At 38.5% G+C, this 26,573-nt stretch overlaps 1 protein-coding gene across 1 annotated transcript in view; it reads right to left on the reverse strand.

Annotated features, from left to right (window-relative positions):
• The window catches only part of Mroh9 (maestro heat like repeat family member 9), a 61,866-nt gene extending 36,315 nt beyond the window's left edge, over nt 1–25,551 (reverse strand). Inside the window, exons 1-9 of the mRNA XM_021199163.1 lie at nt 25,449–25,551; nt 19,491–19,545; nt 18,671–18,717; nt 12,376–12,455; nt 11,656–11,791; nt 10,938–11,024; nt 8,275–8,379; nt 3,607–3,742; nt 63–184 (exon numbers count right to left, since the gene is read on the reverse strand). Of these exons, the coding sequence (XP_021054822.1) occupies nt 63–184; nt 3,607–3,742; nt 8,275–8,379; nt 10,938–11,024; nt 11,656–11,791; nt 12,376–12,455; nt 18,671–18,717; nt 19,491–19,515 (738 nt within the window). The 5' untranslated portion in view covers nt 19,516–19,545; nt 25,449–25,551. The remainder of the gene's footprint in view (nt 1–62; nt 185–3,606; nt 3,743–8,274; nt 8,380–10,937; nt 11,025–11,655; nt 11,792–12,375; nt 12,456–18,670; nt 18,718–19,490; nt 19,546–25,448) is intronic.
• Between the last annotated feature and the right edge of the window lie 1,022 nt (nt 25,552–26,573).

The raw sequence follows: 26,573 nt of genomic DNA on the forward strand, positions 1-26,573 counted from the left end.
CTAAAAGCAATGCTACATTTTAACACACTATATAGAATGAAGCAGAGCTGGGGCCAGGGTACCTGGGCAATTTTGGTTTTCTCTCCTTGAGTCATCTTGGTTAGTGATTCAACGCCTGACATTATAACCTTGATGTTGCTTTCTTCCTCACTCAGCTTAGAAGATCTGAATTTTACAACATTGGCTGTGTTAAAAAAAAAAAAAAGAATATAAGCTTTTCATTTGACTTCTGATTTCACAGAAGGTGCTGGTACTTCCAGTTTCCCACCCAGTTCTGGATGCCTGCTGGCTACTCAACACTGTGCTCACAGTCAATTCTCATAAAAGCTTAAGGGGACATGAATCCAGAGCTTATAAAGCTCTTAAGTCATGTTTAACACTGGCAATTCAAGGTTTCTCTCTTCTTGTCTTCATGATCAACCCCAAAGAATCTGTCATTCCTTCACACACACACACACACACACACACACACACACACACACACACACACACACACACACATTCTGATTTCTGGTACCTCTTATTTCATTCTTATCTTTGTTGATTCCCTTTTACTTTTTGCCTTGGCTTTATTCATCCTTGGCTTTATTTGTCCTTGGCTTTATTTGTTCTTTTTCTAGATGAAGGCTACTCAGGACTGAGACCTTTTCTCCATTCCAAGACAGGTATATCAGCCTATGAATTCTTCCTCAGTACTCCTTTATCATCATGCCACTCATTTGACACATTAGATTTTCATTTTCATTCCATTCAAAACGCACTTCCTGTTTCCTTCGTATTTGGTCTGCAGGTTATTTGGTAGCACATTATTCTGCTTTCAAATGCTTTGGGCTTCCATGGATTTGTTATTTTGATTTCTAATTTAGGACCATTTTGTCAGAAAATAATTTCACTTCCTCCTGCCTCTCCTCCTCCTCCTTTTTAGCTTAAAATAGGGTCTATTTCATGTTTCATTTTTCTGTTGCTGGTGCAGGGTTTGGTAAATGTCAACTAAGTTATGATGGTTCAGGTCTATATCCTTAATGGTTTTCTGTGTGCTTACAAACTACTGAATGAAGACTGTTGAAGTCTCTGACTGTAATGGTGGAACTGTCTGTTTATTCTACACTTCTATTTTTGGTAAACTTATTTCTATTTTTATGATAGAACATTTATTATTTTGTTTTCAGGCACCCAAGTGTTTAGAACTATCATATCTGCTAACTATTCCATTACTTCATCATTACAATATAGCTTTCTCTTCCAAAAACAGCAAAAACAGGTCTTTTTTTTGCTCTGAAATCTGTCTTTTAATATTAACATAACACATAATTGATTTTCTTTTGATTACTATTAGTATGTTTTGTTTTTCTTTTAAACAATTATTTGTGTTTTCCTATTTAAACAAGTTTCTTGTAGACAATATATAGCTGGGTCTTGCATTATGTCAAATCCAACAATCTCTGCCTTTTATTCAGGGATAGTTTGAACATTTTTATTTATTATATTGGAGTTAATTGGAGTTTTCTGTCTTTTTTACCTAGTTTCTTTTTACTTTTTCTTTTTATGGACTTTATTTGGATTAAGGATATCTTGTGAATTGACTTTATCTCCACGTTAGTTAGTTGTATATAACTCCATACATTATCTTAATTGCTGTGTTAAGTTTTATATAATACATTTTAACATAACACAGTTTACTTCCATGGTATTTTTCTTGATTTTGTGCCTAGTAGAAAAATCTTTAAAAGTATTAATATGCTTATCCCCTTCAAACTTTATTTTATTGTATTCACTTTGCTTTTATATTATTTTTATCTTTGTCATAAATAATTGGGTATCACTCAAGGAGATTTAAAATAAGAGAAAAAATATAATTTTGTGTTATGTTATCTATTTATATAGTTTCAATTTCTAGTAGTTCATTCCTTTAGTTAGAGAAAACTCTAAATTTCCACACAATGGCTTGGTTTTCTTGAGGAATTTCCTATAACATTTTTGCAATGCATATCTGCTGATAAAGAACATTTGCATATCAGAAAGATATCTTTACTAAATTTGTTTTTGAGAGGCATTTTTTTGGTTAAAGAACAATAAGATGATCATTTTTCTTTCTCTATTTCATTGGCTCAGACTTTCATTGTTTCTAATGAGAAATCTATTACAGGTCAATAATTCTAGTTTCTAATTTAGGACTTTCAAATCCTTCTCTCTAGTGATAAATAATTTAACCAAGATGTCTCTTTATTGTGCTTTCTTTATATTTTTGTATTTTATTAATTTAGGGGTTATATAAGTTATAGAATTCAAAAATTTAATCATTATGCATTGTTTAGTCTTTTTTCAGCACTTAACCATTGGTAAGTACTATTGCAGTAAGTCAGGCCATTTTTTTCTGCAGTCTCTAATTGCTGTTAAATCTTGCCCAAATGTTTTTTATTTCAGATAGTGCGTTGTGCTCTAAAAGTTCAGTATGCGTTCATGGATTACTCTCTTCCTCTCTGCCTCTCTTTCCGTTTCCCATATTCTCTCTTTTCCCTCTTTCTCTCTTTTCTTCTTATTTGGTTTATGCAACCCAGCATGCACCAAACTCATGACCCTTCTGCCTCAGCCTTCTGAATGCTTGCTTATGTCTTTTCAAAATGTTTGTAATAATTGTTTTTAACATCCCTGTCTACTAGTTACATTAGCTCTTGGATTTTTTAAAATAAGTTTTGGCTGCTTTTTATTCTCATAGTGGGTTGTATTTTACTCTTTCTTTTCAATATATATATATATATATATATATATATATATATATATATNTNTGTGTGTGTGTGTGTGTGTGTGTGTGTGTGTGTGTGTGTGTATTCTTATTTTTTTTCCTTAAAGACAGGATCTGACTGCATAGCCCAGTCTGGTCTTGAATTCAAAGTCCTCTTCCATATGCTTCCTGGGGGCTAAGATTACAGATTACACTATTGCACCTGGATGGACTGTAATTTTTATTGGTTGTCAGACATTCTGAAATTTGCCTTGTTGAGTGCTGGGGCATTTTTATTATTAGAGGCCATCTTTAGGTTTACTTTGTTGAACAATTAAAGTATTTGGAACTAATTCCCCCAATTAGCTTGTGTTTTAAAATCTTAACTAACAAATAACATTATCTAAGGAAGTTTTTTCCTTCCTAACAAGACAAAACCTTCCCACATTACTTGTGAGTTGTTAGATTTCAGATACTGCTTATAGTTGTGTGGACACTCAATATGGCCTCTGACAGCTCCTTGAGTCTTTGTCTATAGTAACAATGAGGGTGGAAACATGCCTCTTCTAAGAGCTTCATTTGCAAAATTTCTCCGTCCCCCTTTTTCCGACACTACCTGTCATTCTTATCACCACTGTTATTCAACAGTAACCAAAGAAGTGTAGATGTATCTTGAAGCTGTAAAGATCTTGAAGTACCAACTATTTAATTACAAAATTTCCTTGACAATAGTTAAGTAATTTTTAAATCCATATTTTAGAAAATGAAGTCACAGATCTTGGAGTAGGATTTACAAATAAATCATAGACATAGAGGCTTGGTCAAAATCCAAATAATTAGAACAAGTTCTTAATAGCAGAAAAAAGATGGAGATCAGTTCTTACAATTCTGACACAAGGCGATGTAGAGGACATAATTCATCCCTGCCATTGCTTGTTGTATGATTTCTGGATCATTATGGGAACAGAAGAGGGAGAGTTCTGCCGCCAGGAGACCTAAACACGGAGCATCGATACTTGGCTAATTGGAGAACAAAGGGCAAAGTGAATTAGCTTTGTGTAATCAATGGTAAAAGTTTTCACTGGATCCTCTTAAGTAGGAGAGGAACACTCACCAGCCTTTCTCAATCTATGAGTCGCTACCACTTTGACTAACCTCTAGCTCCAAAAATATTTACATTACGGTTCATAACAGCAGTAAAATCACAGTTATGAAGTAGCAATGAGAATAATTTTGTGGTTGGAGGTCACCACAACCTGAGTTACTGTGTTAATAATGAGTTGCAGTGTTAGAAACCACTGACTTCACGCCTGTATACAGACCCTGCCTCTACTGATGAGCCTCCTTCCTGTCCTGTGGAATGAAAGTAACCAAACAAGAGAGAACGTAGGCAGAAGTTCCTAGAAAATTACTTGAAGTAATAGTAATTCAACCTTACTTTATATTTCCTAATCTGGGTAGTGACAGTGGGTAGCAAAGGCCTCTATGGAGGAGTGAGACACCAATAAACAAGAGACCTGCGGGGTCTCCTGCTGGTGTGCAGCTCAGGACTGAAACTTTGAAGATTTTTTTTCAAACTATTGTAAAGCTTCGGTTTTCCTGTGCAAAACACTGTAAATGACTCTATGTGTGATCTGTGAAACTATTTTCTTCCTAGAGTTGGTTGGCTCTTACCAGAGAAATTAACTGTTTAAACCCCACAAGAACAAAACCCTCTCTTCTGGAAGTCCTGAGTTCAATTCCCAGCAACCACGTGGTGGCTCACAGACGTCTGTAATGAGATCTGATGCCCTCTTCTGGTGTGTCTGAAGAGTGACAGTGTACTCACATACACATAGTAAATGAATAAATCTTTTTTAAAAAAGGAACAAAACCCTCAAAGGAGGTGCTTCTAATTTCCAAGCTACTGTCACAGTTTATGCATCTCTCCCCATACTTTCTTTAACACATCAGCTAGTTGAATATTTAGACTTTTGTCTTTTTTCAATTTTTATTAGATATTTTCTTCATTTACATTTCAAATGCTATCCCAAAAGTCCTCTATACCCTCCCCCTGCCCTGCTCCCCTACCCACCCACTCCCACTTCTTGGCCCTGGCATTCCCCTTGTCTTGAATAACGTATCTTGAATAACGTTATCAATGTGCCTATAGAAGTGGGTAGAGAGATAAATGGAGATGTGTTTTTTGGTGAAGACATGAATACCCTTTACCACACTGTGGGTATAGTTTTTTAAGGATAAACTGTTTCATCAACCTTTGTCTTGCAGAGCTGATAAGATATTCCTTGTTACTAAGATGAGTGGTTATTAACCTAAATAGGTGGTTTCCGTGTATTCATTACTTTCTATTTAGTCTGCCTTTGAGAAGTCCAGCAGGGAAAACCCTTCATCAATTCACTGTATTTCTGTGTATACGCACAATTGACTAAGAAGCATCTTGACATCTTGTGAAGGCACTGGAAAGAAGGAAGGTAAACAAGGGCAGTGTGCCAACGGGAACTCAAAACCCTCATCCCATTTTTAAGAAAGAGAAGTTTATGTCAGCTTCTGGATCCAGAGGGATAAAAATCCGTGATGGTAGCCTTATAGAGAGGACTGAATCAGTAGAGATGGAGGCCCACAAAGGACAAACTCAGTGAGCTGAACTTTGGGTTTCCTTTAACTTCAATCAGCCTTTAAGTTGAGAGCTGAACTTGAATCCCATGAGGACATTACCAACCACAGGTGTCTAGGTTTTATACTCGGACCCTTGAAAACAGAAACTGCTAGATAAATAAATCTGTTGTCTCAAACTGCTAATATTAAATTTGTTATGTAGTTTATGGACAATACCCAGAATGGGATAATGTGTTAGACATCAATAAATAAAAAATCCACAAGACCTAGCCCAATTTCTTTCTTTGACTTTCTCCTGACTGTTCATTGCCAGAGCAGTCTCTGCTCCATTTGAACTGCAAGGGGACCTGTCCTTCTCATTGGCCATTTTGCACACTGGAGTCTTATCTTCTGCTCTCTCTTTTTTGTTCTTTTAGGAGGCCGGTAGCAATGCATTCATCTTTCAATGTGAATTTGCTCCAAAGTAGCAAAGACAGAGCAACGTTTCTATTAATGGCACAATATAACAATCCTAGCTGATCCAGGAAGACATGTTTCTGAGTGCAGAAATATGCTCCATTTTATTGAATGAATAGGTATTTGTGGAGTGTAGGATAGTTTCTACATCATCATGCGAGGGGAATCACCATTTAAAAAAGTATTTTAGTAAGAGACAAGGTTCCGTAACAGGCCAAGAGCCTCTGAAACTTGGAATGACCGAGGCAAGTATCTGTCTAGTGTCCCGACAGCACTGTAACACAGAATATGTAACTTTCTTAAAACTTACTCAGAGGGCAGAACAAATATTCTTTGTGCTAGATACTGAGATAGACATAGCAGACCTGTAGGAAGCCTGGGTTTTAATTTATTATCAGTAGTTTGGATTATGTAGTTATATACATGTGATATGATTTATATTTTTTAACTGACTTAATCATTTTTCTATGACATTATTTTTAAAACAAAGCTGATTTAATGAAGTTTATGCCCTCATGATCAAGATGAACAGCTCCAGAGCTGGCTTTGCTCTGAAAAGTGCTAACGGTCTGCCACCTTGTGGCCTGAGTAACCACTGCAAACCACTGCAGTGCTAGGTACTATTAATTGGTAAATAGAACTATGTGGATTTTCTCAACCTGTTGAAACTAACAGTGTGTGACTTTGGATTCACCCCTGAATGTATGAGATTATGTTTTTCACACCTGAAGTGTCCTGTGGACAAAGGAACATGCCCTAGGCTACAGTAAGAGAAAGAGAGAAGGGGCTTGTCATGTAAGACAAAACTCCAAATGTCTGACCTGGTCCCTGGGTGTGACTTAGTGAACTATACCAACATATTCAGAGAGAAGTGCATGATTAGACAGAGAGCAGATAATTGGTTGGCATCAAATAACTGCTGGGTGATTGGCAGACATTAGGAGTTGCAGAGAAAATATATTAGAGATGAACTATTCTTAATGCTAAGCCTCATTTAAGTAATTAAATGAACGATTAGTGGGGCACACTTCAAAGTTACTTAGAGGATTAACTGGAAAAGCAACTCTTGATGTAAGCGTCCATGGGAGGGAAATGTTTACAGTGTAAGGTTTCTGAGAAGGAGAGCAATGATGTACTCAAAGCAGAAAGATTTAACAAAACTTGACAATTAGGGCATCTCTTCACTTTCCATAAGAAATGTAACAGTCGAGTGTAGTTATATCCCAGTATTTGCAAGACTGTAGAAAGATGGACACTAAGAATACAGACCACGTGTTTATGAACCTTAGCTATTCATGCCTTTCTCCTAATAGGTACTTCCCTAAGCATGTCCAGACCACTCTGTGAGGCAGAAATCAACTGGAAAGTAGAAATGGTAATCATGACAAAGCCATGAGACATAAATCTCCCTTAGGAGTGTAAAATATAGCTACACATGTTGAGACATCAATGGGACACAGTGTTTTAAAAGCCCGGTGAAGAACCCTAGGCGAATAGAATGCAACTTTAGTAAAGAAAAATGGGGTAATGAACAAGTAGGTTAACAGGAAGCATATCACACAGAGACAGAGGGAAGTGGCTAGTGGTCTAGGTGACGTTTGTGTTATCTCTATGGCCAGAGGCTCCGCCAAGCTCCCACAAGCACAACCAGAAGGAGATACATAATAGACTAGGTGACCTTTGTGTTATCTGTATTGGCCAGGGGCTGCTCCAAGCTCCCCATGCCAGGACCAGAGATGGCTAATAGTATAGATGACCTCTACACGCTCTGTACCATTGGACCACACAGATTTTTCCCTAGGCCCTTATAATAATACATGTAGCTCATCTCTAGAACCCATCTTGCTGGAGGAAGTGATGCACACTTTGAGAAGAGTTTCAATGTAATCATGCCTCTCATGCACAGAGGACAACCCGGTACAGATTATCCAGATAACCCTATGGATTGCACAGGAAATTCCAAATTATGCTGTGCTTAAATATACTTACAATAAACTGCCCAGGGTCAGGCTCTAGAAATTTGAACCAACCTTGGGTACTGAGTCGTGTTGAACCAGATTTCCTTCTTGCCCCATGAGGATTGTTATTCTGTAAGCCATAGCATTTGCTGAGAACCCTCACAATTGTATGCATTTAAAACAAAATATAAAAAATTTTAAAAGACAGGAAATAAGGTAAGAATGAAATATCTGTGATATTACAAATAACATGGGATCAGCAGGGGAGAGTCTACTTAGTAAAAATCTGTGTTTTGACATATCCATTGGATGTAAAATAGAATACAGTTTAATCAATCAATGGGAAAAGCACTGCTCTCATTGATTCACGGTCCTGGAGGCTGTGGACTCTTTTTTATGTAACCCTGCCTTCCAGTCCGTTAGTACTAAGCCAGCATCAGTGATCCAAGACTTAAGACCTATCAGGCAGCTCTCTAGAAAGGCAATTTTGAGTCAACAGCATTCCTGAAGTCAGTGACTTACGTATTTCTTGACCCTCTTGGATGCAAAGATTAATACCCTGGTGATAACCATCATTGCTCGCTCTTGTTGGTACTGACTGTCCTCACTCATCCAAGTGGCCATTTCCTGTTAGAAACACAACAGCTGTTTTAGAACCACAGTATTTTCACTTCTGAAAGGTTCCTCTATATAGTTTCCAACTTTATCAAGGCAGGAAACATTGTCTACTGATTAATCCACTTTATCTACAGTTACAACAAACCCAACCTTTCAGTGACTGTTCAGCTTTCACTGTTATACTTACACATTTATGTTTTATTAAATGCATTCAACAGTTACTGATATTCACTATAATACAAACTTCAGGGTATCACTAAATGTTTTGTATAAGACGATGATGTTATGTCACCTTGTGTTTAAGTTCATATTTTCCATTTGAGAAGCATGGAATTTGTGTTTCACTTTTAAGAGAGAACTAAAATTGTATCTGATTCAGAAATGTCAACTTACCCAAGAATTATTCCTCCTCTTGTTTAATATATTCTGGAGACAGCATCATGAGGCCTGCGTACCCATAGAACTGCCACCATGATAGAGGAAACGGCTAAGATTTCTAGCTTACACCTTCCAAGTCATGGGGGGAGCTACAACCTGGACCTGCTTGAGTCATAGCCAGGACAGTGGAGGTGTGGATTGTTGGGGTTCACAGCAGAGTGTCCACATGCTGCAGATTAGCTAGCACTGTGGTCCTTTGAGTACCTCTCCAGAAACCATGCCTCTGAGGACCTAGCTTGCCTCAAAAATCTCTGAAATGACTTCAGGATCCTTCTCCCATTGTCCACTTGATGGACAGAACCTAGTCTTCTGTGCAGACGGATCTCCTGAGTAAGCGCAGATTGATCTCCAGTTCATTAGCATTCCATCTCAAGCACACGTTGCTATCGTTTACATGTCCAGGGTGAGAGTTATCCATATATTTGCACTGTACAACACTTGTAATTAAAAGTTTAGCATTTAAACTTTGTTTCCCTTCTCTCATTTTACTATAACTGACCAGAAAAAGCAGGTAGGGCATGGACACTTTGCAACTTAGAAGCTTCTTCTGGATGACCGAGTTCCACAATGGAAACAGACCAGATATCAGGGTTACTGACATCTTAATAACTTCTTCCAGAAGAGGATCTCACATTCAAGTTCTGCCTTTCCTGAAGTTCTAAAACCCAGGCACATTTCCTCCAAGTCTCAGTAGATGTATCAGGAGATTATCCTTTGTTAGACTCCAGCACCTTGTTCCTCTTTTCTGAGACTTTATCCATGTGGCCTTTGTTTACATTTTTTGATCCTGTCTGAGATCAGAGTAGCAGTCCATAAGAAGATTTAGATTTAGGCTTCTGCTGTAAATCATTTTCTGGCTCTCACAATGGCTACTAAACTTCTCTTTATAGTCCGTGTCTCCAGATTCTTTCATCTTCGTTACCCACTTTCCCAACTGACTTCGTATAATTATGTACTGTTATAAGAACAGTCCTATTTTTGGTACCAATTTTCTATCTAAGTTCATTTCAAGTTATTGCAGAATATCTGAGACTAGGTGATTTAAAAATAAAGTGTTCTTAGATAGTCTTCTAATTCCTGAGGCTATGAAGTAGTTCAGGATCAAAGAGTCCTTCTTGCCACACATCCCATTGTGGAAAGCAGAAGGGGGAAGAGACTAAAGGAGAAAAAGAAGCAGGCAAGACTCTGTTTTTATCCAGAGCTTAGTCTCATGATAATGGTATTAATTGCTGAGGGAATACTTCTCATCATCCATCCAACTCTTAAAGCTCTCAACACTGTTGCACTGGAGAACTGAGAGTCTAATCTATGAATGTTGATGGATATAGTAAAGCATAGGAAGATAAGCTGTACATGGATATGTGTGTTGGTTCCTGTTAAATGCCAACTTGCATAACCTCAAATCACCTGGGAAAGGGACCCAATTGAGACATTTCCTAAGCCTCTAGCTGTATGAACAAGGAACTGATCTGATTGATGAGTGATATGGGAAGATCTAATCCATTGTGTTGACATCATTCCCTGGGCAATTGGTCCTGAGCTATGTAAATGAAGAGAGCTAGCAGAGCACAAGCATCCTAGCAAGCAGGGCAGCAGGGTATATTTATTTTTCTTTTCTCTTGTCTGTAGATATGGTGTGAGCATCTGTCTGAATTCCTGCCAGCATGACTACCTCGCAATTATGAATTATAATCTTTGATTGTCAGCCAAGTCAACCCCTTCCTCTCCTAAGATGCTTTCGGTTAAGATGTTTAACAAAGCAACATAAATCAAGCTATGACAGAGTCCTTAGCTTCAGCAGTGGTCAACATAACGCAAACAGGCATCATCACAGAGTTGCCGTTGTTGTATAGACTAGAAGGGAGCTTACACCAATACTGTTCTTTACTGCCCTCCCCCCTCATAATATCTGCAGAAGACTTAACTTCTCGGTTGAAGTCTATTGGCCATCAATACTATCTCATAAAACTTATTCTTTAAACAACTTAAAGGAAATGGTTAACTCTGTAATTTCACATCACTGGAAATCTAGAAAAAGATTCCAGCATTCCAGTACTAGATGAACCAGAAATAAGCAGAATGTTCTAAATTGTTTATATTTGTAATGAGATCATTTGCTTTGTTTTTACCTTTAAGATTTGTATCTTGTAGAAGTCTTTAGACACTAAAATAAGAAGGGTATCTTCAAATATGTTGAAAATATTTTGGTATAAATTCTGAAATACAAAACAGAAATGTGTAATGAGCCAGATATATCTTTATATATCTTTATATATATATATATATATATATATAAGTATATATATATAATATATCTTTATATATCTTTGCATTTAAGTGTCCTAAGTTTCATACTGTAAACTGAGTGTGAGAAAGATGAGGGGCAGGTAGGTGGTTCTTCTGCTAAGACCTCACTCACTAGCATCTTCTATCACTCACTAGCATCTTACACCAGTTGCAGCTCCAGTTTATGGCTCTCATGCATGAGGTAGTAATGTAGACAAGACAACACAGAAACCACATATGTTCCTGACCTTAGGATGCTTCTTACCTGCATTTTTCTGTCTGCCCTTTCCCTGCTTTCAGTAGTTCCCAACAAGCACCTTTTTCTTCCTAAACCAATTAACTCAAACTATCATCACTCATTTGTTCTTATAGACCTTGTGCTATCTGTTAAATCCAGTGACTATAGTCGTGAAGATTTCAGGGATATGGATAAGTGAGAGAAACTATTACATGTTAGAACAATGAAGATATAGACACATTCTAAGCACAGAGGTGCACTATGCTGGTTGCTGCAGTGTATGCCAAGAGACCTTGTCACCAGTAAAGGAAGAAAGAGCCTACCTCCAGGTCCTCAGTGTCCTCAGGGGTCCGCCCCATTGCTTTCACTGTGCTAAGACTTGGGATGGAAAATACCTTTCTGAAAGATAGCTCTATTATCTTCAATTGTGATTCAAACTGCATCAGAGGATCTACAAAACTGACAAGAGAAAGGGATAGAATAATCAAGTCAGTGACAACCCAACCTGGTTGGAGTTTTCTAGAATAAAATGCTAGGCATGAGATGCAGCTTGGGACTTTATATGGCACCTACGTTTCAATAGTCTCGTAATAACGATGCTTTAAGTACAAAAGAATGAAGTTCTTTGAAAATGTGGTATGTGGTTGTTTAGATATCAGAATATGTTTCCCTAGAAATATAGCTATAGACTGAGTACATGCCCAGGCAAATCTACCAATCCACAGTGTGCCTCAGGTAACTGGGCAGTATTATTACCACATTTCTCTAGCCAATGGTACTATGTTTTACAGATGTCAATATTTCTGGTATTAGTAAGCATCTTCAACTTGATTACCAAAGAAACCTGACCACCATTGGCCAAAAATTATCTGATTATTCACGCAATCCAGTAACTCTAAGAAAGAACCTAAGAGAGAAACTATGCTTGCTGAAATAGACTGAATGAGTTGCGAATAATTAACTCCTTGCCATTATGTTTTAAATCTATAACATTTGCAAGATTATTTAGTCAGTGAAGTCAGGGAACATTATAGCATACATACCTGGAGTTCATGGCCAAGATCATGGATTGTTCACTTAACAGACCTGAGTATGTATCCAATAGGATTTCGGCTTTAAACTCCTAAGGACCACAGAAAAAAACAAAACTCAAGGAATCAACAATTACAGCTCGGTGATATTCACAACACCATGTGATGGTTCCCCAAAACAGAGACTAAAGGAAGAATAAAAAAAAAAAGAAGAAGAAAATTGGATTGTAGTTACAGAGCTCATAGGATTAAAACTAGAAGTTCTGTGGTTCAACCACAGTGTCTGTGACTTTTTCCAACCAGCCATTGTGCTTTTGGAGCATTTCAGACTAAAGTTGTCTGGATGTCCTTACCAGGTGTGTATCTATATACCACTAAAAGCTGAGTGCAATCAGTGTGGAAAAGGGCAATTTCAAGCTAGGGAAATGCCAGCAGAGCAATCGAAGTCAAGTCTTATCACAGAACACACAAATTCACACTAGAGAATAAGGGTCAAGTGCCATTTAATGCACAGCTATTGGACATAGCCATGTAGCTGCTAGATGTGACAATTAAAGAACTCTCCACAGGAATAGGTGATGCTTCCCCTCCAAAAATGGTCAACTAGTCCCCAAGAAGCCAAAAGTATGCAGAGAAAGAAGAATGGGGGTGTCACCCATTGGAACGTGATGAGAGGGAGGCCTGAAAACACACCCAAATATTAGTGAAGTGCAAGGGAGGTGTCAGGAATGATTTTACCCAGAGATGGTACCCTGGTATGGTACCAAGAACATAAAATGGCTGAAGAATAGAGTCCTCAATAAGTGGTATATGATGTTGGACCCTTCTCTTGTGCCGTATACAAAAATTAAATCGTAATCCACTCAAGACTTAAATGTAATATGAAAAGTGCAAAACTCTTGTGGGGAAAAGTAAGGAAAAGGGTCCCCCCCCAAATTGGCCCTGACATTGAATTTTTTTGGTTGTGGCATTAAGATTTAAAAAAAACAAACCTGAAAACAAATAAAATTTTAATTAGAACAAGAAGTGTCTTTATTAGAATTAGAGAACCTTCCTATTTAAGGCAGGAACTAAGAAAGGGATATTACCCTCCAGACCTAGCAGTTCATCTCAGGCACAGCACAAGGGACACTCTAGCCCCTCCTCCCGAGAGATCACTCAGACTGGATGATACAGAGAAGTCGTTGTTGTTTCTCTAAAATACCTTTTCTTTCTCTTACAGTACCAAGTATGATTTCTATTTAACCTTTAAGGAATGATTCTTGGTGATATGTATTGTTAACATACCACAAACTTCTAGAACAACATAATGTCTACACTGCAGACAACCCTCACTATAATATGAAGCTATTTTTCATTGGGCCCAAAATTCATTGGCTCCTGTCCCTTTAGCATTGACTAGTCTAACAATCTGTCTCTGAATAGTTCTTTATGAGAAAAGTCCATGGCTTTTCTCATAAATCAGGTTACAATTGGCCTTGTGCCCTTGGAAATCAGTAAGAACTATTCGAAATGTCCTGTAGAGGCTAAAAAGATAGATTTTTAACTGTTAAGCTTCACTTCTAGATAGGTGTCCCCAAGTGCAGACACCAGTGTTTTTATGTCTTCTGGGTGAGTCTGAAGCCTTCCCTACTCCAGAGCTGTCTCCGTACTGAGTCTTTCAATTTCAAAAATTTACCTACCACTTTTGGTTACTAACGATATCATGGATGACTCCCAGAAAACAAGGTATGAACTCACAGAGACTGTAGGAGCAAGCACAAGACCTGCACAGGTTCAAGCTAGATGGGATCCCAGCAGGAGTCAGTTGGAGTTGATAACTATTGGCAAAGGAAAAATCAGTTTTCCTCAATGGGGCATCACACTCTAGAGCAGATCCCAAGCTCAGGAGTAGTTGGCCAACATAAAACAAGCGCCACCATCTTTCTAGTGTGTTTTTCCCTTTCATTTTGGTGTATTTTTATCTTATTGATTCTTTGCTTTGATATTCATTTTTGTGGGTTTTCTTTATGAGAGAGAGAGAGAGAGAGAGAGAGAGAGAGAGAGAGAGAGAGAGAGAGAGAGAGAACATAAAGTTAGACAGGTAGGGAGAGTTAGGGGAGGGGAAACCAATATATTGCATGAAAAGCTAAAAAAAGTCATCATCATTGTTAATTCTGAGTCTTTTTATTTAAAATTTTAACATCACAATTTATTCATTCAATAACTTTCCTCAGAACCCAGGGCAGGCAAGTGTTTCGTTTTTAGTGCCAACAGCTAGGCTACCAACTCTACCACCAGACTTGGAGTTTACATACGGGCTCTGTCACTTAAATAATTATGTCACCACAAGCAAGTCACCTCCTACCAACATTTGCACTTCCCCTAAAGGATAGTTATGATGGCTGGAATGATTAATTATTCGTTTTAGGCACTCAGAGATGCTCAGTAATATGCCATGAGTGTTAAATGTTAGCTGGAGTTGTTATTTGAACAGGGACGTTTGCTGTTTCTCTCTGTCTCTGTTTGTAGGTGTCTCCCTCTCCCTCTCCCTGTCCCCCTCCCCTGTCTCTCTGGGATTGTAGCTCTAGAAATGATTTTTTTTTCTTCCTTCTTCCACCAACCCTTCCTTCCCTGCTCTCTTCTTTCTATCTTTCTCTTTTTTCCATTCACAACAAGATGTCTTATGTCTTATCTCTTTCCCATTGGTTATCACTTCTGCCACTGCAGGTCAGGTGGTGGCCACAAATCCTTGCTAGCTAGGTACCCGTTCCCTTAGAGGAGTGTTGCTTTCGAGATCCAGCTACAGGTTGGAGTTGGTTTTACCATCTGTTTTTAATGATATCTTCCAGTCAGATGATTGCCATGACTTCTAATGAGTTTCTTTTTCGGTTTTTCTTTTTTAGAGTTATCACTCATTTTTGTTAAAGATGTGTGTGTGTCTGTGTGATCATGTGTGTGTGTGTATGTGTGTGTCTGTGTGTTCATGTGTGTGTGTGTGTGTGTCTGTGTGTTCATGTGTGTGTGTGTGTCTGTGTGTTCATGTGTGTGTGTGTGTGTGTCTGTGTGTTCATGTGTGTGTGTGTGTGTGTGTGTACTTACCTGTATATGTACCACATGTGTACAGGTGTACAGAGACCATAAGAGAACATTAGATTTCCAGAAACTAGAGTTACAGGCAGTTAAGAGCTGTTCAGTGTGGGTGCTGGGAATGGAACCCAGTCCTCTGCAAGAGCAGCAGGTGTTCTTAACAAGTGAGATGTCTCTCCTGCTCCTGAAGTCTAGTATCCTTTCGAGTCAAAATGAGTCCCTTGATTTAGCGAGTCAACGTTCATAACTTATTAGCACATCTCAGAGGAACACTGGTGATTGCTTCTTTAGGCAGGCTACCTTACTCACAACTGGTACCATTTCCGACCTTGAGTGTTCATTGCGCATGCATCTGTTTTCCTGGGTGGAGGCTGGGAAGTTCTTGATCATCCCTTTGCCTCAGAGTTAAAACACATTCTTTTGGTTGCTGGTAGGATTGACAGCTGAGAGCTGAGTAGTCTGAAATTTTCATTAGCCAGAGAGCTTCCTCTCATCAGAACATGAGCCCCATCTAGGCCGCAACCTTCAGCTAATCGTTAGCTCAAGTCATTAGCTGCAAATGACTCCTTGGTGTAAAGCAAAAGGCTCGTCTACCTGTTTGTCTCAAAGAAGGTGAGCTCCGAAGAGCTGTCTTGGTTCGAGACATGCCCAGACCACACAGCAGTGGCTGAGAACAGTTTTCCAACTTCCGAGCATCACATTTCTCTCCTCTACCCAAGCCTGATGCTCCAGCCACATCCAACCCTAATCATCAGGAGTTTAACTGGAAAGTTAAAAAACGGCTCAATGTAAAGATCCAATTTAGAATCTGTGTTCTCGGGAACCGTACCTAACACATATCATTGCGTGGCTTTCTTATTTGCGTTGCTTTCTTTCATACCTGTGCTCCGCCTTCTTCCTGGGATGACCTTCTCTTCCAACTGGATGTTTTACCCATCTTACAAAGTCCATCCAAGTCTTCTCCAACCACAGGTCAATTTGAAGGTGCCTTCAAGCATGTGCCTGTCTTATCCCACCTGCTGTACTGTCCTTATAAGTTACAGGCATTTCTTTTTTTTATTTATTTTATTTTGTTTTATTTTTTCCAATTTTTTATTATTTACTTCATTTACATTTCAAATGCTATCCTGGAAGTCCCCTATACCCTCCCCCCGCTCCTCTCCTACCCACTCACTACCCCTTCTTGGCCCTGGCATTCCCCTGTACTGGGGCATATAAAGTTTGCAAGAGCAAGGGGCCTCTCTTCCCAATGATGGCTGACTAGGCCATCTTCTGCTACATATGCAGCTAGAGACATGAGCTCAGGGGGTACTGGTTAGTTCATATTGTTGTTCCACCTACAGGGTTGCATCCCCCTTCAGCTCCTTGGGTACTTTCTCTAGCTCCTCCATTGGGGGCCCTGTGTTCCATCCAATAGCTGACTGTGAGCATCCACTTCTGTGTTTGCCAGACACTGGCCATAGCCTCACGAGAGACAGCTATATCAGGGTCCTTTCAGCAAAGTCTTGCTGGTGTATGCAATAGTATCTGCATTTGGTGGCTGATTATGGGATGGACCCACGGGTGGGGCAGTTTCTGGATGGTCCATCCTTTCATAATGGCTAAGATCAAAAATTCATGTGACAGCAGATGCTGGTGAGGATGTGGAGAAAGAGGAACACTCCTCCATTGCTGGTGGAATTGCAAGCTTGTCTTGTACAACCACTCTGGAAATCAGTCTGGTGGTTCCTCAGAAAATTGGACATAGTACTACTGGAGAATCCAGCAATACCTCTCCTGGGCATATATCCAGAAGATGTTCCAACTGGTAATAAGAACACATGCTCCACTATGTTCATAGCAGCCTTATTTATAATAGCCAGAAGCTGGAAAGAATCCAGATGTCCCTCAACAGAGGAATGGATACAGAAAATGTGGTACATGAACGCAATGGAGTAAGCTATTAAAAACAATGAATTTATGAAAGTCCTAGGCAAATGGATTGATCTGGAGTGTATCATCCTGAGTGAGGTAACACAACCACAAAAGAACTCACTTGATATGCACTCACTGATAAGTGGATATTAGCCCAGAAACTTAGAATATCCAAGATACAATTTGCAAAACACATGAAACTCAAGAAGAACGAAGACCAAAGTGTGGACACTTCGTCCCTTCTTAGAATTGGGAACATAATACCCATGGAAGGAATTACAAAGTTTGGAGTTCCAGACATTTCTTAGCACTAACGTAATTGTAATTCACTTCTCCACTGGGCTACAGGCAATTTAAAACAAAAATTTGAATTTTGTCATTTTGCATCTCAAAACTATAGCATGATATTGGACATATCACAGATACTCTAAAAGGTCCTTTTGAATAAATGAATAAGTAAGTGAATAAAATACTAACACTTTCTTTTATTTTATTCCCCTCTTTGAGTTGCAGATGTTGGCAAATGATCTCATGTCCAGGCTGGCAAAATTCAACTTGTCCATCAACTGTTACCTATGTTTTAATGTTAATGAACAATTTTTTCATACCTATGACCATAGTAAAACTATCTAGAATTTTTTTTAATAACTATTCTGACCCACTTCTGAAAGCTTACACATTTTATTGTGGTGCTATTTTTGTACCAATGTTTACTTAAATATTGATAGTAAAATGGGGATAGAATTTGTTAAAAGTTCAATATTTTAATCCATGTCTTCTTTAACTGATAGATGAATAACCACTAAAAACAATGGGTATTTTACACACTTAGAAGAGCAGAAAAGTAAAAGAAAAAAAATACTTCTATGACCTCTAGTAGTGAAGGCCAAGAAAAGCCTGGGGGTGGGGGGATCATAGAAGATAAATAGAAAAAGAGAGGCAAAGCAGGACGGCTTCTCAACAAAGAAATGATGTTTGGTGCTGAGCTGAGGGAGAGGGGCTGCAGTTTGGTGGTTTCCATGGTAACAGTATCAGAGTGCTGAGGAATCATCAGGGCATGGCAGGGGGTGGGGTGGATGGAGAATCAGTAGGATTGGTGTGGATTCTTTTAACTTGCTGCTGAAGGCCATTTCCAAATGGATGAGAACATAATGCTATAGGAGAGAATAAGGTAAAATCTGGGTTCCCACTAGGTTGCCCCTGCTCTTTGTTACCTACACAAATTAAGTTTTAATTTTAATCTGCAATAAGACTGTGAGTGTAATGTTTCCCCTTGAGGAGATTTCAGATGCATTAATAAATATCCTTTTAGAATATCACATACCACATGGTACCAAGTCACAGAGGACTGCAGAGTCTGGAGACGGGTCACTAGGGAGGAAGAGGTAAAAGAATATATAAAGAACAATGAAAATAATTCTCGTGTTACTGTAGTTAGACCTTACTTCTAAAGTTCAAGTTGTAATGACTTAGATGCTAAAACCACCCCTCCCACACACACATATCCATTATGTATATCCAAGAGCAACACTTAACAGAAGGTAGCAAACACTAAGCCAGAAGAGCAATATGCCAAAATTGAGTGGCATTTATTCTAAGCAGCGTGCGTTCTGGAACCTATGATCCAATCTATGATTCAAACCTCAGCATTAAATTTTAATAAAAAGAAAATGTGCATAATAATTTTTGTTGTAAAATTTCCTGATCCGGAGTCAATGCTTGTTGACTATCCTGAATATAACTGATTATATTGTGAACAGAAAAAGTTTTCTGTGACAATATCATCCATCATGTAGAATCAGAAAATTTAATGTGTATATGTATTAAAGTTTTCCACTTTATTTTTGCATATGACAAGAGAAAATTTGTGTTATTTCTATTCTTATGGAATTTATGCAAAAATATTTATCATAATATATAGTGTAAGAGCTGTGAATGTCTTATTGGGAAACAAAAACAGATTCCCCTATCTGTCTCTGTTTCTCTGTCTCTGTTTCTCTGTCTCTGTCTCTGTCTCTGTCTCTGTCTCTNTCTCTGTCTCTGTNTGTNTCTCTCTCTCTCTCTCTCTCNCACACACACACACACACACACACACACACACAAACACATACACACTCCCCCCCCCACACTCCCTAAAATCTTACTTGTGTTTGTAGCTTCTTTGGTCATATTGCCATGTGAACTAGTCTTCCAATGATGCTACAAGGTAATACAAGGCATTAATACAAAATTAATTTCCCATCTTAGGTCCCTAAGTACTGCACATTCAATTTCCTAATTGTCATTTTTCCTTTGTCATTTTAGTTTTTGTAGGTTCAAAGCTAAGCATAGGGTTTTTTTTTTTTTATACCCTCTGCTCAAGGTCCCTCTTCTCCAGCCACTGTCATGTGAACCAGGACTGCTCTACCATCTGCAGCTGGGCATCCTCTTTCCAGGGTCACTTAGGTTATTAGTATAATACGTCTTGAGTCCATCTGGCTTCTCTGCCTTGTTCTCTGTTGGTTTGGGCCAAGGCCACCCCTCATCTTCTAGAATCCACACACAGTTTCCCATCATAAAGACCCTGTCCATGGGCCAATTATACTGTCCTGCTTCCAACAGATTAGAGATGGAATTACAGGACTCCCGAGGTTCAGATAATCTCTCTTTAGATTAATTCAAAGACAACTGATCATTGCCCTTAGTTATATCTTAAATCCCTTTAACTCGATGTGAAATAAAAATGAAAGCCAGTGTGTTCAGAGGCTCGGTTCTTATTTTAAAATTTTAAGGCAGGAGCATTGGGGTCAAGAATATTGAGGTTTCTCTTTTATTTGTTTTTTACAGGCAGGCTTTTCATAATTGTAGTCATTATGAATTGTACTTCCTCAGTGTGCAATTCTTTGTAAAAAAAAATAACAAATTCATATACAATACTTCAAAGCTCAACTCAGCTGTTCTGTTCTGTCTTGTCCTTACAGCTCTGTGTCCAGTTTGGTTGTCCTTGTCTTTTTATTTTCAAGCTGTTTAATTTCAATCTTTTGAAAGATTTTCATTTGTAAATACTACCACTATCTGTATCCCTGGTATTTGGTTATAATTTAACCAGATTCGTGTCTTTTTATAGCTATCCAGTTCACACCCATTTATTATATCCACTCCATATCCAATACCCATTTATTAATGTCCCCACAGCTTAGGTTGTCTTCTTGTTACGTTTAAATCTTCTATTACAATTTTTTCATTCTCTCTCTCTCTCTCTCTCTCTCTCTCTCTCTCTCTCTCTCTCTGTGTGTGTGTGTGTGAGAGAGAGAGAGAGACAGAGACAGAGACAGAGACAGAGACAGAGACTGTTCGTGAACTCTCTCCCCAAAGCTGGGGATTGTCCTTAGCAGTGTTTGTCTTTTTGATACAATGATTAGTTGACTTACTTTTTAAGTCAAATAAACTTGAGACAGAACTTGTTGCTTCCCAAATTGGAGCAAATTCAAAATTTTCTCACTTGTTTTCTCTCTTTTTTTTTTCACTCCTCATATAAAATTATATTTGACTAAGTTACTTAATAAAATCTTCATGCCTTGTGTTTCTAGTATTTGATTAACTAATAATCTCTAAGTCTTAACAGAAAGCCATCACTGTATTCATATGACCTTCTCCGTATTTTCTACTTTATCACTTTATTAGCGTGTCACTTATATAATATTTCCATACAGTTTGCTAATGGCACCTTCGCCTTCCTTTATGCTTTAGTTCCATATTTGAATGAAGTCTGCACACAGGGCCAGGTTTTCTCTGGTCATTTCTTGCTGGACTAATAAAGTTCCTTTCCTCTTAGCTTATTGAAGAGCTCCTGGCAATTACATTCCTCCAACTCTTCTCATGTTCAGAACTGTTTTTTTTTTTACTTTACTGAATAAAAACATTGGTTGTTTATGGCACTCAGGGGCTACCATGCTTTCCACGAGGGGTTCTTGGATGTTGCACCATTGTCCTCTAGCTCTGCTGTGGAAGACCTGAAGATTGGCTCACTTTTTTCTTCCTTCTGTGCAGAACCTTGCCCTGGATTTTCAAAGAATTCCTTATCTTTTAAATGTGTAGCTTTAAGAGGGTTTAAGGCATCACTGGTTAGTTTAACCTCTCTAGAGACATAGGCTTTTCAGCCTATTGTTTATGACAGCTTTTAGTTAAGTATCTTGATTTGTATAATTTTTTTCCGTTAGTGATGCAAATTCCCTGTGTCTCTTTAACTTTCCCCAGTCTTTCTGCATGCTTAGCATCTTTCTGGGAGTGCTGGTTGTGTTTGGTCTGTTTCTTTCATGGCCCTTGTTCTCTTGTCTCCTCTGCTCCCCCAAGTTGCAATGTTTATTCTCTAAATTCTTCCATCTCTATGTTGAAGCACTTTCTATAGATAAAATGTGTTTATAAAAATGTACAGACCTAGGTTACTGCCTCTTTAACAATATTTTCCCAGTTATTTGATTGACATTTGTTACTTCTCCATCTTTAACGGAATACCTGTTTAGATTGCTTCCTTTGAAATGATTACATGTTCATAACGAAGATGTGGGCTCTCACATCAAATGCTTTGCGTTATGGAGGAGTCCCTTGTGCCAGAAGTAAATGTGGGAATTTGATAGTTAGCCTAACCTTTGGTCCGCATATGCTAGTTGTATAAAATAAGGGGCTTCTCTGTGGTTCCATGCATACATAACACGTTTTCATTGTCGTCATCCTCACGCTACACATACTCATCTGTCTTCCTGCTGATCCTTCTCTTTGTTCCTCTTACTTTCATGTCTTTAAAGTCCAGATTCTACTCATGAGAGGACTCATGGGACATTTGTGTTTTGAGTCTGCCCTAATTTGCATAACAGGAACATCTTTAGTCCTACAGACTTCTCTGTAATTAACATAATTAATTCCTTATTACAGAATAATACTTTAATTCTTTATATTGTATTTGTCTTTCTTTTTCTTTTTCTGTTCATCCATTAATGGGCAACTAGTCTTATTCCATAACTCCAAGTTTTACTGTTTTCCTGCTAGTTTACAGGTAACCCTAGAATATTATAAAACTAACCTCTCCCCTGCCCATTCTTTGTTTCAATTACTTGTCTGTTGTTTCCTGTTTAGACCAGTCTCATTAGCTTCCCCTTAGTTCAGTATTGAGCCATAGATGGCCTTCTGATGACTAAATTCCTTTTCATTTCTTTGTCTAAGCTGTTCATCTTTTCCTCACTGTTCCCATCACCAAAGATAAAGTCATCAATTTCAGACAGTAGGCACAGACCTCTGTGTGGATAAAGTTTCATTTTAAACATGTCATATTAATTTTCAAATCCCCTTCTACCTCATCTAACAGGAACGTATACATTTCTCTTTTTTTTTTCCTCTTCATCTTTATTGTAACTAAGGGGTCTTGATGCTAACCTCTCTATCCAGAACTTGGATGTTACAGGAAAGAAATTATGTGGGTTGTTTTTTTGGAAGATGTTGTGGAAAGAGGAAAAAATGGGAAAAGAAAGAATAAATTCTCTCCTTTGTGAGACCAGTGACATACTAGTGAAAGTCACCATTACAGTTAAGAGAAAATATTTCTTACAGCATCAGTCAACATTTCCACCATTTGTCTACTTTGAATGTATACCAAAAACAGAAATCATATTTTTAGGTATCCTCACCTCATGTAGCTTCATTATAAATAATACAAAACAGCAGAATTTTCTCCAACCTTTAACATGATCCTAATTGAAGAAATAGTTTAACATCTAGGGAAAAAAAACCCTATAAAGTACTGTGATGACTAGAGGCACTTTGTAGCCTTAACGTGTGCATCCAACAATGCGAAGAAATCATGAAAGGATCATGAAAGAAGGAACCACGAGAAGCCTAGCACAAAAGCTGCTGTTCTAGAATTAATCATACTCAATGAGATGTAAACACAAATGTTCTTTTGTTTTCCAGAATAACTCTGTAATTCTGTCTCTGTCCCTGGGTTCATGTGCATCATATGATACAGAGGAATGATACATACATAACCCAGGACTTTTACTTTTTTAAAAATTTTCTTTATTTACATTTCAAATGCTATCCCAAAAGTTCCCTATACACCCCCCTGCCCCTGCTCCCCTACCCACCCACTCCCACTACTTGGCCCTGGCCTTCCCCTCTGCTGGGTCATATAAAGTTTACAAGACCAAGGGGCCTCTCTTCCCAATGATGGCTGATTAGTCCATCTTCTGCTACATATGCAGCTAGAGACTCGAGTTCAGGGGGTACTGGTTGGTTCACATTGTTGTTGCACCTACAGGGTTGCAGCCCCCTACAACACCTTGGGTACTTTCTCTAGCTCCTCCATTGGGGGCCCTGTGTTCCATCCAATAGCTGGCTGTGAGCATCCACTTCGGTGTTTGCCAGGCACTGGCATAGCCTCACAAGAGGCCGCAATATCAGGGTCCCTTCAGCAGAATCTTGCTGGCATGTGCATTAGTATCTGGGTTTGGTGGCTGATGATGGGATGGATTCCCGGATGCGGTAGTCTCTGGATAGCCCATCCTTTCATCTTAGCTCTAAATTTTGTCTCTGTACCTATATCCTTTCATGGGTATTTTGTTCCTTATTCTAAGGAGGAATGAAATATCCACACGATGGTCATCCTTCTTGGTTTTCTTGTGTTTTGCATGATGTATCTTGGGTATTCTAAGTTTCTGGGCTAATATCCACTTATCAGTGAGTACATATCTAGTGACTTCTTTTGTGATTGGGTTACCTCACTAAGGATGATATCCTCCAGATACATCCATTTGCCCAAGAATTTCATAAATTCATTGTTTTTAATATCTGAGTAGTACTCCATTGTGTAAATGTACCACATTTTCTGTATCAGTTCCTCTATTGAGGGACATCTGGGTTCTTTCCAGCTTCTGGCTATTATAAATAGGGCTGCTATGAACATAGTGGACTAAATGTTCCATGTTCCAATAAAAGAACTAAATCAAGACTTTGCTTCAGTAACACTTTGTTCCCCAAAATTCTCACATGAAGGAATGTTAGGATAGGTCTAAAGTTTTCTCTGTAATATAATTTTTGCTTTCCTGCATTTGATTTACTTTTAATAATCAATGCCCTAAATGATCACTGATTTTCTTGAGAATGTGTCTCTGTCATCTTCCACTGGCACTAAACTTAGAACCCTTCCATCCTAGCCACCCAATGGCTGGGATCACAGGTCTGTATCACCATGCCTAGCTTTTTTTGATTTTTGTGTTATCTAGACTTCTATATATACGTATATAAGTATATACGTATATAAGTTCATATATATATATATATATATATATATATATATATATATATATGAACTATAAGGCATTCTCTACTTGATGAAACTTGTCTGTTTCCTGACTTATTAAAATCAGGATATATTAAGGAAAAATATTTTCTGAAGAGAAATACAGTTTTAGAACTTAAGCTATTTAGAGAAGACATTTTTCTAGCAGGTACCTGCTGATTGGTGGTTTACTTAGAAGTAAACACAAATGACCCCCACAGGTTTGCAAGGCGAAATTAAGTGATTGAAGCTGGAAAGAGGAGAGATATTCTGGTGGTGGGATTTTGTGTCCTGACTTGACTGTGCCTGTGAGAACATCTCTGGAAGAGACTACCATATCAGTTGGTAAACTGTATAGGAAAGCAACTATCCCTCATGTGGGAGGGCATCACCCAGTCTGTCCAGGACCACAAGGAGCACAGTAAAGCCAGAGTTTTCAATTTGTTTGCTGCCTGGCTGTTTAGCTAGGACATTGGTATTCTCCTATGCTTAACAGTTTTGGTCTCACATCTTTAGAATTTGGCTGAAATGCATGGTATCAGTCCTGTGGCTCTCAGGATCTCAAATACCAATCACTGGCTGGGCCGTTGAGTTTTTTCCCTAGATTCCTAGCACCCAGTCTGCAGATTGTTTGACTTTTCTGTCATGAATCAGGGGCAAAGTAGTTTCCTAATTTACACATAGATGTTTTTTTTTCTTTTAATAAAGCAACAACATCAAGTAAAGACTAAGAGAGGCTATAGGAAAAAGCAGGCCATTAGTGGGATACAGAAATAATAAAACAACCGCTTACTTGTCTATAACTTCGCTGTAGTTTCTGATGACATGAAGTGGTGAAGAGAAACTCTGCCACACAAAGGTACTTTTGGATAGTTTCCAGCCGTGGAATTCCTTGGAAATGCTGCTACCTGTCATGGCAACTGCATGTTTCCAAGATTCCATTCTAGAATGGATGTGGCACCTGGCTACACTGTGCTAACATATGCACCGGGCTGCTGATCCACACTGTCTCTACTGAGGAGGGGAGCTCCCAATGACTAAAAGGAACTACAGTTCAATAGAAGTTGGGTAGATTTTGGTAGAAGATTCACTGAAAACTGAATGACAAATAAGTATATGGAAGAAGAATGAATCATACTCGATTTTGTGGAAATAAAATCCAATTAATTATTAATTTCTAGCTAAAACTAAAAAATAACAAATAACAGTAAAAAACAGTTCATTTTAAATATTGGCAAGGGCTAAGAAAACCCTATATTTCTTACTTAATTTGTAGGAGTAAAATACATATAAATAAGCCATGAAGCAATTTATGGCAAAATTGGAGCCTACTGTAGTAATAATATTTTAATAAATCCTGGTGCAGGACTCCTCCCACCTTAGACAATTTATGTTCCCAGATGAAAGTCACACACAGGCTTTATATTTTAATACTCTTTGAGCAACACAATAGCTGGGCAACTGCCTAACCTCCATGCTGTTATAATCTATTTTCTATCCATAACCCTATTATTACATACCAATTTCTAGGTTCCATCTTGGCTGCTCTTGGCCCAGTTGAGCAGCCCTCTGGGCTGCCTTCTCTTTGCCCTTTTACATGGCAGCCCTGGTTTTTCTTCCTCCAAGTTCTTCTTCCATGGTCTCTCTCTTCTCTCCTCTCTTTCTCACTCTCTCTCTCTCCTCCTTCCTCAAGGTCCCAAGCCAGGGAGAACTAAACCCCTCCCCTTTCTCATCTCCCCAGCTATGGGCTGCTGGCATCTTTATTTATCAAGCAGAATTAATAGGGGCCAGGTTCCCAAAGGGTGTAGACCCTCTTGTGCAGTTTTGGGAGACCCAAATTAGCATTAGAATTCATGCAGCATTAGACCAACATACTTCAGCCTACACCTAGAATTCTCGATTGTACATCCATTGACAC

Source organism: Mus pahari, chromosome 5, assembly GCF_900095145.1.
Source record: "Mus pahari chromosome 5, PAHARI_EIJ_v1.1, whole genome shotgun sequence".
Taxonomy (NCBI): Eukaryota; Metazoa; Chordata; class Mammalia; order Rodentia; family Muridae; genus Mus; species Mus pahari.